The sequence below is a fragment of the Equus caballus genome, chromosome 30, assembly GCF_041296265.1.
Source record: "Equus caballus isolate H_3958 breed thoroughbred chromosome 30, TB-T2T, whole genome shotgun sequence".
Lineage (NCBI taxonomy): Eukaryota > Metazoa > Chordata > Mammalia > Perissodactyla > Equidae > Equus > Equus caballus.
The window spans coordinates 30192279-30204415 of NC_091713.1; the positions used below are offsets into that span (position 1 = coordinate 30192279).

Sequence of the window (12137 nt, forward strand, 5' to 3'; positions counted from 1 at the left end):
AGGTTATACTTGTTTGTAGGGCATTCTGAGGTCGTTTCTATCTCAGGGCCAGTGTATCAGCTGTTCCCTCTGCCTGAAATCCTTGTCTCCTAGGTCTTTGCTAGATTCACTTTTTATATCATTTAATTATTATCTCCTTCTGGGTAACCTTCTCAAGAGGCTTTCCAGTTTCTTCTTTTTCCCTTTTCATCATTTCTTACCAATTTCCATTTGTTCTCACTCCCTAATTATCTCTTGAATCTTTTTCTTGCTGTACATGTATCTTCTCCTCAGTTGATCAAATCTGTCTCTTCTCTAGATTACTAAATTGTATCATTAGTCTCTGCTCAACGCTTTTTAGCGATTCTCCATGTCTCTGAGGTTGAAAGTCGAACCGTGTAATGTGGCCAACAAGGCCAGCATTGCTCTGAGCCTCTTTGGTCTTCCCTCTTTCCGTTCCCTCCACTCCTTTGCACAGTGCGGTTCCGTTCAGTTTCTTTGGTTCCAGACTGACCCGTTCTCTCCTGGAGCATGCTCTTCTTGCTAACTGGGTCAGCTCTGCTCTGTGTTTGCCTAATTCTTCCTTCACCTTTAGGTCTTAGGTTAGACATCACTGCCTGTGCAAGCCTTTTCTGAATTCCATGGTCTGGGTAAGGTACTCTTTTGTGTTTCTCTGATACCCTACTACCTTTATCATACTGTATGTGAATAGTCTTTTTCTTATTATTATCCTTCATTGGACCATATACATTTTATCTTACCTTATTCCTCATTTCAGTCGCCAGTGGCTAGCATGTGTAAACCCTCAGTAAATACTTGTTGGCATTAAATGTTTTTGAGGATACCATGGTGCTTAGCATCTATTTCAAAGATTTGGTTATAATAGAGCTTCTTGTGGTGAAAGATTGTTTTTTTGCTTTTGTTCTTTTAGTTAATGTTTGTGTTGGGTATTTTTATTTTTATAAAATATTTTCATAATTTTGATTGCAGTGTGAATAAAAAATATTATTTCCCCCCATTTAGTTAAAGCCTTCCATCTCAAATATGATGAAGTTCGACTAGATCCAAACGTTCAGAAATGGGATGTAACAGTATTAGAACTCAGCTATCACAAACGTCATTTGGATAGACCAGTTTTCTTACGGTTCTGGGAAACATTGGATAGGTAATTCTGATCCTAAAATGCACTTGCTTCTGCTTTATTGTAGTAATTTTCCTGTCTCCTCAGTTAGATTTTAAGTTCCTTAAAGTTGTGCACCATATCCCCCAATTCCCCTTTTCGAAGGTTGTCTAATTTAATGCTGATCTACAGTAGATAATTAACAAAAATCTTTGGTATGTTGACTTTAGCAACAGATGGAGAAAGGGCTTCTAGCTTAGTAGAAAGAATACCACACTCTGACTCAGAAGACCTAGATTTTAGTCTTGGTTTTGTCATCTGGCTCTAGTGAGCTATGTGACCTTTCTGAACTGTTTTCTGTCAATCCAAGGAGCTTGAATTAGGTGATGCCGACATTTTTGGCCAACACCGAAGTCACTCTGACTCTAGATTGCGTTATGGGTAGCTCATGAAAGGAATTCAGGTTTTGAATTTAATTTCTAATATAAATAGAGTTCTTAAAGCCCTTTACAACAATACCGGTTTTGTAATTGGAAAATTTAAGAACAGTACATGATCATAATTAATACCCCTGAATCTCTTGTTGTTGTTGAGGCGCCCTTTAAAATCTGTAACTGTCTTGGTGTAATAAGTCTTTCACTGAATGTTATGGGTTTCCTCAAAGTCAGAGGTGATTGGTATGCATTATAATTGATAATAGATTAAATTATTATAATTGATATAATTGTTAATATTATAATCAATAATATAACAATTATAATTGATACTATATTATATTATTCTAGCCAGAAGCTCTTACATTATAGAATTTAATAAGGGGAATGTTTAGGTTACTTCAGAAGTTCTTGTATTCCCAAAGGTTACAGTGTCAGGTTTCTAGTTTTTTAGAAAACAAAACATCCTATTCCACTGTAGATTGTGAATTTTAAAAAAATGTCAACTTATTTTTACATATAATATTCTAAAAATTCTTAAATTCCTATTATCATTATAACCTATTATAATATTATTTTTCAGGTACATGGTAAAGCATAAATCCCACTTGAGATTCTGAATTGGTTGGTTTCCCCTTTTTCTGGAAATCTGGATTAAGAAGCATGGATATACCTTGATCAAAAGACTGAGACTCAAGCTTTATGAATTTATCAAGAACTTACAAATGAAGAAGGTCACAGATCGATCTTTTCTAAGACCTTACTTGATGCTTTATGCTTCAAAGGGATGATGCCTGTCATCCATATAAGCAAACTTTTTGGCTTATAACTATTTTTTTAACATTAGCCTTCTAGTATGTAATGGAAATTGTATATTTTGATAGAAGTTTTTTCTCCATTGGTTAAATTAGCGTTACTTAAAATTTGTTTCTTTAGAAAATAAATACAGGTTATAAATGTGTATAAATTTAGAGGTTATAAGGCTCTCTCAGCCGTCTTGCTTCTGATTTTTCATTGCTCTATAATTCCTTTTATTGAAGATACTATGTGATGAATGGTATTAAATTTTGGTCTCTGGAACTTCCAAAACCAAGCAAAGGGATGTGACTATTTTGAATGAATCAAAATGTCAACCTGTATGTATACTATATCTAGACTTACTCTTTATTTAAAAAGGAATAATGAAAAATCGAGAACAATTCTTCAGCTTTGGTTGAACTGTTCAGCCTTTTCAAGCCTTCTTTACTTATAATGAATACATCTAATGAATGTACATTCTTCTCACTGACTTTGGTGATTTTAAAACCTAGAATGGTATATTTCTATCTGTGATATCTTTCCACTTGAAAAATCTCAAAACACAGATTAAAAACCTAGTAGGCTATAGTACTTTTTATTTTGGGAGCCAGAGTATGATTTGGGGGAAGGAAATGTGTTAGTCCTACTGCAGTATAAGTTTAACTTCCTTAATCTTTTCTCATAAGCCCACCTTTGATTCTTACTTTATATGGCGTAGGGTTTTGAGTCTCCTATTTCTAGGCATGTTGATCTTGGAGTTCTTATCATCTGTTTCCCCTAAATATTGAGAAACTCTCCCAGGCACCAAAGAACACATTTGCTTAACTAAGTGTCTGAACAGAAACAAGATAAAAACACTGGTATTTTTATGTGCGTATTCAATATCATATAAAATATGAAACCTCTATTTTAACCTAGTAAAATATTTTACTACTTCTCTAGTTTAGACAGAGTGGTGTTGCATCCCAGTTACAATGAGTGAACGTTTTCATTGAGTCCTGATTTCACCTGTTACATAAAAGCAGCTTGGAACCTTTACTTTCCTAAAGAGTTTTTGTCATTAGGATTGTTGCTGATCATTCAACATATGTCATTTTTTCTCTGTTTTCCCCCCAGTGATCTCTCTTAGGTTAACATAGTTTTTGTAGCTCCTCCTTATGTTAAGCTGACGTTAGCTGGCCTCATTTTGAAATTTAATGCTATCAGAAAAATGAGAAGCACTTATTATTTATTTTTTATGTAGCCACAAAAATCCATGCCAATAGTGAATAGAAAAAAGTATTTATTCATATGGAAGTCACTAGGTTCTTCAGAACAAAAGCAGCCAGCATTTTAAATTATTAGATTTTAGGATATTTATAAGGTTTGAACAGATTCTGCCCCCATTATCTTCCTTTCTCTGCATCCTCTCTTCTTGAAAATAAAAGAAAACTTGAATTCGTTCACATTAGAATTTGTCAGCATATAAATCTGTTTTCAAAATAAATTCTGTATTGTATAAACGTTCTCCATGATGAAATAGTCCAGGACTAGAGTCTGTGATATTTTAATGTAAGCTTACTTGTTAAGACTACTGCAGGTGGCCGTGAACTACCTTTCTAGAAAGATTTTTAGTATTTATACGTATGTGTGAAATTTACTTGATACAGAGTATGGTTCAAATTTGAAACATCTACTTTAAACAGGGTTTATTTTTCTATCTTGAATTTGCCTTATGTATATTCAAAGGCTTCTGGAAATACTGTAAGGAGCGTTAGGAAAAGTACAAATATGTGACGTATTTTAAAAATGAGACCCTTAGTATGTTCTTACTTTGTCTTTTTCTTTTTTTGGCAGTTCAGTCCCTTATTTAGGTCCGTGTGATTAATTTCATAGCCATTAATTCTCAAAATAAAACCTTTCGGCCCATCACTGTTCATTCTCTCGTGACTCCAAGTCCTGTAGCAGCCCCTGTCACAGTGCCTTGCACATAGTAGGCATTCAGTAAATGTTTCTGTGTGTGAGTGAACGATGTGTTTTCAGTGTAACTGATTTATTACAAAAAACTGCTTTGACTGTACTTGGTCTTGGAGTTTGAAAATAGAGACCTACAGGGAATGAAGAGGCATATGCAGATATTTTAATGGAAATGAAGTACAAGTTCATAAACTTGACTTACCCATAATTTATTGTTAACTGTAGCCACCCTTGTCTTGTCTTACCTGTAAAAGAGAGCTCCATGCCTTTATTCATCGGGCTCTCTTCTAGTCAGGCTTGTAGGTTTCAGTCAGTCTCTCTCAACCCTGACTGCGCGTTAGACTCATTTGGGGACCTTTTAAAAATTCTGATTCAATTCATCTGGGACGAGATGCGGTCCTCAGTACTTTTTAAACGTTCTTCAGGTAATTTTATGTTCAGAAAGGATTGAGAATCACTGGTTTAATTTGTTACTGAAAACAAAACCAGTATTAAATGTTGTGTGTCCTCCTGTTTTTCTTCTTCTTTTTTTTTGTCGCCACCCATTGCACTAGACCATCCCCGTTATTGGTGGTATTGGCTGATAGATCCACATGACAAATTCAAGTCTTATTTATTTAATATAGGAGTATTTTGCTGTTTAATATTTAAACAATGTTTAATATATTTCATTATAAACTAGTATCATAGTTTATGATCTGTTTCCCATGTGTCCATAGTCTTTACTAACTTTTTTTTACCAGCAGCATGACAGCAATCCATACAGAAATAACTAATTCATAATAAGGAAAATTTTATAATTAATTTTTAAGTAGGAAGAAAGTAAAGTATTAATTTCTTATCTGCCATGCAGAATTAGACAAATAGAGTTTGCTTATGAAAGGAAAGAGGCATACTTTTTAATTGGTCTACAAAGAAAATTAAAGGTAAATTATTCATTTAAATAAAATTCATTATCTAATAAAATTGAAGGAAATATTTTTCCTAAATAAAAATTTTTGTGACTCTTAACAAAATGAAAGTGATGACATTGTTCTTGTTTGAGGGTGGGAAGGTGGTATTTAGCTGCCATATTTCTTGCTATATAACCATTCCATTTTATGGGTGTTAACAATAGGAACGATGATAGAATTTATACTTGGGGCCAGAAGTGAAGTGCCACTTTGCCAGGTAACCATTATCTGAGTCTTAGTTGTTGAACTAATTAGTTTATAAAATTCTTTGAGACCAAAAGTATATTTTATAATATTACAGATACAGCAATTACAAAAGCTAGTCAAAATTAAAACATGAAAAATAAATTTAATTATATTAGCCTTAATATTACTTGACTGGATTTTTATTATTCACTTGGATTTAATAATCAACTGGTTACTCTAACCATAGTATATTACCTTTAGGAATAAAAGGGAGAGGAATGACTGAATTTCACATAAGAATTGGATTAGAGATTTTGAGATGCCATGTCCTGTATGTTCTGGCCCAATTCATTGTCGCATTTGGATTTATATTGACCCCAGCATGGTTTCTATATTAATACGTTGGAATAATAACTAAGGAAAAATTGAAAATGTATAATAGGTGTATAAAGAATTATATTTAGTAAATGCATAATAGGTAATTAATAATACTTTCAGGTTATTGATCTGTTTGGGTTTATATATATTATTTTAGGTAGTGTTTATAAGAGTATCTTGGGAGTTATAAATGTGTGCCATTTAAATGAGTAAATCTAATGAATAAAACTAGTTTTATTGCCAAAATCCAAAAAGTGGGATGATACTATGTGAAATTTAAGTAAATGCTCTCTCTCTCTCAGAATTTTGTTTGCCGTTGAAATTTCTTTCTATCCACTTTAAATTTACTAAAAGCTACTTAACCTCCAAGTTTGATTATAGTGCTTAATAATGTAATGCAATTTATGTGCAGCGTGTAGGCACTATAAATGATTGTCTAGCCACCAATTTGTACTGTTTCTCAAATTGAAGCGGTTCTTGAATGGAGCTTAAATTTGGGCCATGTGACCTGATAAATGTTACACTCATTCTGCTTCCATTTCAGTGGATTTTTACATTTCAGGTTTAATTGTAAATAAAACATTTTTAGCACTTTACATGAAGAGTCTTGGGGACATTCTCACCCCCGCCCCATCCCCTAACCTCCCAACCAAAAACATTGCCTTTAACCAGGAAGACAGAAACTATATCGTGGGGTAGGATATGGATGACGGAAGTCTTTACATAAAGTGATTCCTGAGGTTTTCAGGCATTGTATTTCTCTGTTTTGGAAATAAATGCAGTATAAGTTTTCACTTTAAAAACGAACGAGTTAAGTACATTTGTAGTATTCTTTTCTGTTAATGAGTTAAATAATGTAAAGAATCATAGTTCTTCATAAAGATAACAAGCTACATGCTCTGCTGAACTTACAGTTGGGTTATGGTCAAATTTCCTGTGTCCTCATTGTTGTAATAGGATGAAGAGCGTATCCTGGCAAATTATATTATCTTTACAGTTTGAGGTCCTGATTTTAACATTTTATAGTTTCAAAACAAACTGTACTCCCATATAATCAGATCATTAACAGCGTCATCATATTGGTGGTGCCAGTAATAATGTGTGAATCTTCTGCAAGAGAATTTCTTTAATGAGGAGTTTAATGGGCCATATTCGAACTTAATTTCCATTCAATTCATAAGTGCCCACTAAATATGTATTTTATTCTGCTCTTCTGTTCCTTTGATCATCTGCTCTTGAGTGAGCATCCACATAACTGAAATTGATACAGCATGAGTTGTAAATGCTGTTGGACTTTTTTTAAGGCTCAAAGGTGCCAGTATATAAATAACAGCACATTGCCAAATACGCTTGTTTCTCTCGTTTGCTAAAACACTTTCCTTTTATATTTAATCATGTAATGATCAGCATTTATGGTGGGTTGGAAGACTTTTCCTCTCAATTTTCTTAAATGACCATTAAAAAAAGCCTGGAAAGTACTCTGGATAAGGCTGTGTTGTTGGGTCTGTCTCCTGCTTATTTGTAGATCTTGGGCACAGAATCAGTTATAGTTTATAATTCACCCTCATCCAGAAAATGTTGATTTATGTCACATAACTAATGTGAGTAGGGCTGAGGACATATGAAACAGAAGACATCTGAGAGATTGTGTTTATCACATTTGGATATTTTATTGGGCTGTGCTCCATTTGCCAAAAAATTCCAAGTGGAAACACATTGGGTTCTACAACGTTCGCTGTGATAAAATGTGGTAATGTATTTTCCCAGAAGAACTGCCCTCATGGAGTTTACAGTGTTAAAAATGTAACTATGGTAATGGCATCTGTTTCTCTTTTTAAAATTGTTAAATAATGTGAACATCTTTTTCTTGGAATAGTTTGAAAGTTTATCAAGTCCTCGTGTGTGATGGTTGGGGGAGATGACATGAGCTTCCTCATGGCTCGTTGTTTCAGCGCAGTTGGGCATCACTAATGTTGATGGCAGTTTTGACTGTAAAACAGTTTTAAAGTATTTGTATTGTTAGTTATGTATTTTTATTTCATAATGCGCCATTGAGCACCAAAGGGAAGTGTGAGGGTTACTGATGGTGAAATGAAATAAATGGAGGAGCATTAATGTAGTTCAAAGCAAGTTGATGTAGGAATTTGAGGAGAAGAAGAAATTATTGGGGAACTCCAACTCAAGGAGAAAATATAGTAGGATTTGAGCAACAATGTACCTTTTTGGGGTTTTGGTCATAAATTTAAGTGGAACTAGGCAAACTTGTGGTATGATTTTCCTCCAGAAGCATTTAGCTGCTTGACTGCAGATGTAGAGAAAGCACAAAGCTAGACTTTTAACTTCTGAAGGAAAGTAGAAGCAGCCCAGGGAGTTGAAGATATTCCTAAGGTGATGATTATACTATCGAATCATGGAATCCAAGCTGTTCAAGGATTGAAGGATCGAAAGGAGGCGGTGGCTTGTGAGAAAGTGGTGCTGGCCCAGGAACTGAAGCTTCGATGAAACGAGGCTAAAGTGAGCCTGAGAGATGAGAAGGTCAGAGGGTTGTACGTGTGAAATCAAGGTTTCAGAGGTCAAAGAGTATTGGTGAGAAAAAGTCAAGACTAGAATTGGCTGAGATAGGAGGAGATCTTTGAAGCGAGTCAAGGATCCGTTCCTGTGAGTGCTGAAGTAACTGAAAATGACAGGAATAGGGGTGGCAGGAAGACAGCCACAGGCTAGTGACTCAGGTTGATGGCATCAAGAAGATGGTAGCTGGATGGCATGAGCTTTCAGGGGTCCGTGCTCAAACCAGAAATCTTTGTCATTATATCAAGAGATCCATGAAGGTTCATTTAGACATTTTAAGATTTTTAAAAAAGGGATAGATCATTTCAGTGCCATCTTGAACATGCTTTAGAGAACATTTATGTCCTTGTCCCATTCTCACAGATGGAGAGGGCTTTTACTGTGTATACTAAGTGTAGGTGCTTCCTGACGGCCTTCCTGCCTTCTCCGAGTCTTCCTGTCTGCCTGATCTGCTCCTGCGTGTGGCTAGTTCTCGTATTCTTTTCCTCTCCTGTAGCCCGACGGTACTTGGGTTGGGTCCAGCCCTTGTTGGAAGACCTGAGCTATGCTCTCTGGAGGATTCATAAAGTACCCGAACCGAGGTCACTTCCCCTCCCCCTAGTTGTATGTGCCTCTCATTACTGAGGGAGAACACCAGGAACGCTTGCCAGACTGGGCCCGGGAGCTGGACAAAGGGAGTCCCTGGAGATACTGGTGGCGGGAAAGGGTTTTTCATTGACTTTCTCAGGCAGCCTCTTATTTCCTTAGTTTGATTTATTCTGGATTTTGGATGAGAATTCTTAGAATGTCGTCAGCTTTGTTTTCCTACCGTGAGGCCTGGGTTAGATGCTATTTTGAGCCTAATCTAAATCTTACCCGAATCTGTGTCTTTCCTTGGTTTCCTTGTTAGCTTGAGGTTGTGTCCCTTTTTGTGTCAGGTGGCTGATGATTTTATTGTGAGTTTTCCTCCTCTGCCACTCCCCACCAATTCTTTATTTGTTAATCGTGATCCAGCTTCATCATCTTCTCCCAGAAGTGACCTTACCTGTTCTTGATAGAGGAAACGGAAGCCATGGACTTCCCAGTACTGCATCTCACAAACATGTCTGCATGTAATAAGCATCCTCTCGTTCCTCTTACAATGGTTTAAATGTCCTGTCACCCATCGGGGACTGTCCATTCATATGTGTTCTCCTACAACCTCTCCCACTGTCACGAGCTTTGCACTATTGCTGTTTCCTCTCCTTCTTGTATCTATTCTGTCACCGTGTACTTATCCCTTTCCACCCACATTTAAACTTGGTTGCCCCTTTCATGTTAAACAAGGTTCTAGGGCGATGGCGTGACTGTGTGAGAGCCTCGATCTCAGCGGTCCGTGGACTTGGAGGAAAAGCACTGCAGTCCAGGTGGGCGGTGCTGGGAAGACCAGCTTCAGAGGACCTGTTGGGTTGCTGCCTGATGGGCTCAGTTCTACATCTTCCCGTGAGGCTGGGACAGGGCAAGTTCTTGTAAAAAGAGGAAACAAGGTGGAAGACATTTTCCTCCTGTCTGTTGGGGCCTGGTAACATGATCGGCCCACAGAAACAGAGAGAACTGGCTTTTATTGCTCATGGATTTATTGCCACTCAGAGTATCTCGCAGTTTGACTTGAGTCAAAGGGAGAATGAGTAGACAAAGGAAAATAGGCTAAAGAAATCTAAAAAACAGCCTGCATCTAGAAAGAAAGAACATTAAGAAATGAGCGGTGGTGAAAATTGCTGGTGGAGATGGAAGACAACTTTAATCTTGAAAAAGCACATGAGGAAGTTCAATCACAGTGTAAAATCAACTTTCCTAGAAATTAAAAACCCAACACGTTAAACAGTGGTAGAAAAAAAGGGAAATGGCTAGTCCTGAGGACCGAATTAGTGACTTGGAATATGTGTAATGCTAGTTATCTCCGGAAAAGCAAAACCCACAGATGTGGAGATGGTCGCAAAAATGAAAACGCCTTGAAGACACGTTTAGGATATTTAATGTGAGTAAGTGAAGAACCATGAGGAGAAAAAGGCAACAGAGTTGGAAGGCGCAATGACTAAATACTAGAGGAAGATGTCACTAGTTTGAAAGAGCTCTCACTGTGTAGGTTCCAGGCAACCTCAGGGGAGTAGAAAGACACCGAGGCAGACATTTCATTCAAGTATTTATTGTCTACCTCGTGTCAGTGACCAGCACTGTTTCAGTTGCTGGGATTACAGGGTGGACAGAGCGCCTGGGCATGCTCTCATTGAGTTTGGAAGAGAGACACAGTGAGTAGACAAATATGTCAGATGGGAACAAGTGATACAGAAGAAAATGAAGCAAGTAGAGTAAGGTAGGCCCGTGTTGTGATCAGGCGGAAGCAGGGTTTACTATTTTATATGGGTGATCGGAGGCGCTCAGATGAGGTGACGTTTGAGCAGGAAGTTGAAGGAAGCAAGGGAGCCAGCCTTGTAAAATATCTGGGGAGAAGGCGGTCCAGAGGGGACAGAAAGTTTAAAAGCCCTGAGGTGTATCTTAGCTGCTGTTCCAAAGACTGCAAGGAGGCCACTTGGCTAGAATGAGGGAGCAAGAACAGGGAGAGCGGAGTGCAGAGTGGCAGCAGGAAGCAAGTCCCGGGCGGGAGCTTTGTAGACCGTCGGCAGGCCTTTGGCTCTCATTAGGGAGTACGGGCGGAAGCTGGGGGACCAGATCATTGGGTATTGCGGTAATTCAGGTACGAAATGATAAGGGCTTGGATCAGTGTGCTATCAGTGGAGGAGTAACAAATGGTCAGATTCTGGAAATACTCTGAAAGTAGATGGATTGGGTGTGGTGTGTAATAATAGAGTCAACAAGAAGTTTTGTTTTTCTTTGGCTAACTAGAAGGATGGAGTCTGCCTACTGTGATGGGAGAGGCTAAGGATCAGCTGTGGGGATGGTAACAGCTGACGGAATCAGGAGTTTAACTGGGAATGGTGAAGTTGGTTGCTTAGTACACGCGCAGGAGGAGATGCTCAGATTCCTGCATGTCGGGGTAAAGAGAGGACTTTATAAAGGGGAAAAAGAGAGAGGGAAAGAAATCATCTCTCCAGGCTTTGGAGAATGACTACAGGTAAGAATCCCTCTCCCAGGGAAGGCCCTTTATCTTGAGGATGCGCAAGGACCCAAAGAATTTGTCTCCCACGTAACTTCAGTTGGGGAAAATGCAGTAAGAACGTTAAACAAACAGCAAATAAAAACACAGATTTGTGTTTTGTGATAGAGTGACTGGAAGTTTGTAACGTTAAGTGTTAAGTATTCTTCAAGTAGGAAAGACGTGCCACATGGAAAATCGCACGTCAAGAGCTGCCAGGACTAAGCTGTGAGCAAAACCCGGAGTGAGGGCCGAGCGGGAGGTAAAGGGAGGAAGAACAGTTTAAATTTCTCATCCCTGGAAAGAGGAACGACTCACGGAAGATGAACAACACTTGTTCTTGCAACTGATCAAAAGTTATATATTTTTGACAAATAGCTTTCTAAAACCCACTGAAGCACTTTGGAATATTTTTTTTAAAAAGTATTAAGGTTTTGGAGATTTTTAAATAGGTCAGGAAATTATTTCGAGGTTGTTAAATTGTGAAGATATGAAAATTTTGATAGATATTATACTTATGTTTTCAGCCGGAAAAGCACAAAACAAAAAGATATTTCCAATAACCGTTTTCAGAATGTTCTTCCCATAACACAAGTTTTTTCCAACAGTAACTGCTTTCTCATTCACAGACTCCTGGTACCTGATTTCATGAT

General features: G+C 37.5%; 1 protein-coding gene across 3 annotated transcripts in view; it reads left to right on the forward strand.

Moving 5' to 3' along the window:
* Positions 1–12137, forward strand: part of CDC73 (cell division cycle 73) — a 215646-nt gene that overhangs the window by 111874 nt on the left and 91635 nt on the right. The window contains exons 16-17 of one of the 3 annotated variants that reach the window (XM_023632511.2): positions 1003–1144; positions 2117–7282. The exons of 1 other annotated variant lie outside the window; for it this stretch is intronic. In XM_023632511.2, coding sequence (XP_023488279.1) covers positions 1003–1144; positions 2117–2153 — 179 coding nt within the window. In that variant the 3' untranslated portion in view covers positions 2154–7282. Of the gene's footprint in view, positions 1–1002; positions 1145–2116; positions 7283–12137 lie in introns of those variants that run through there. One more of the 3 variants, XM_023632512.2, reaches the window with a different exon arrangement.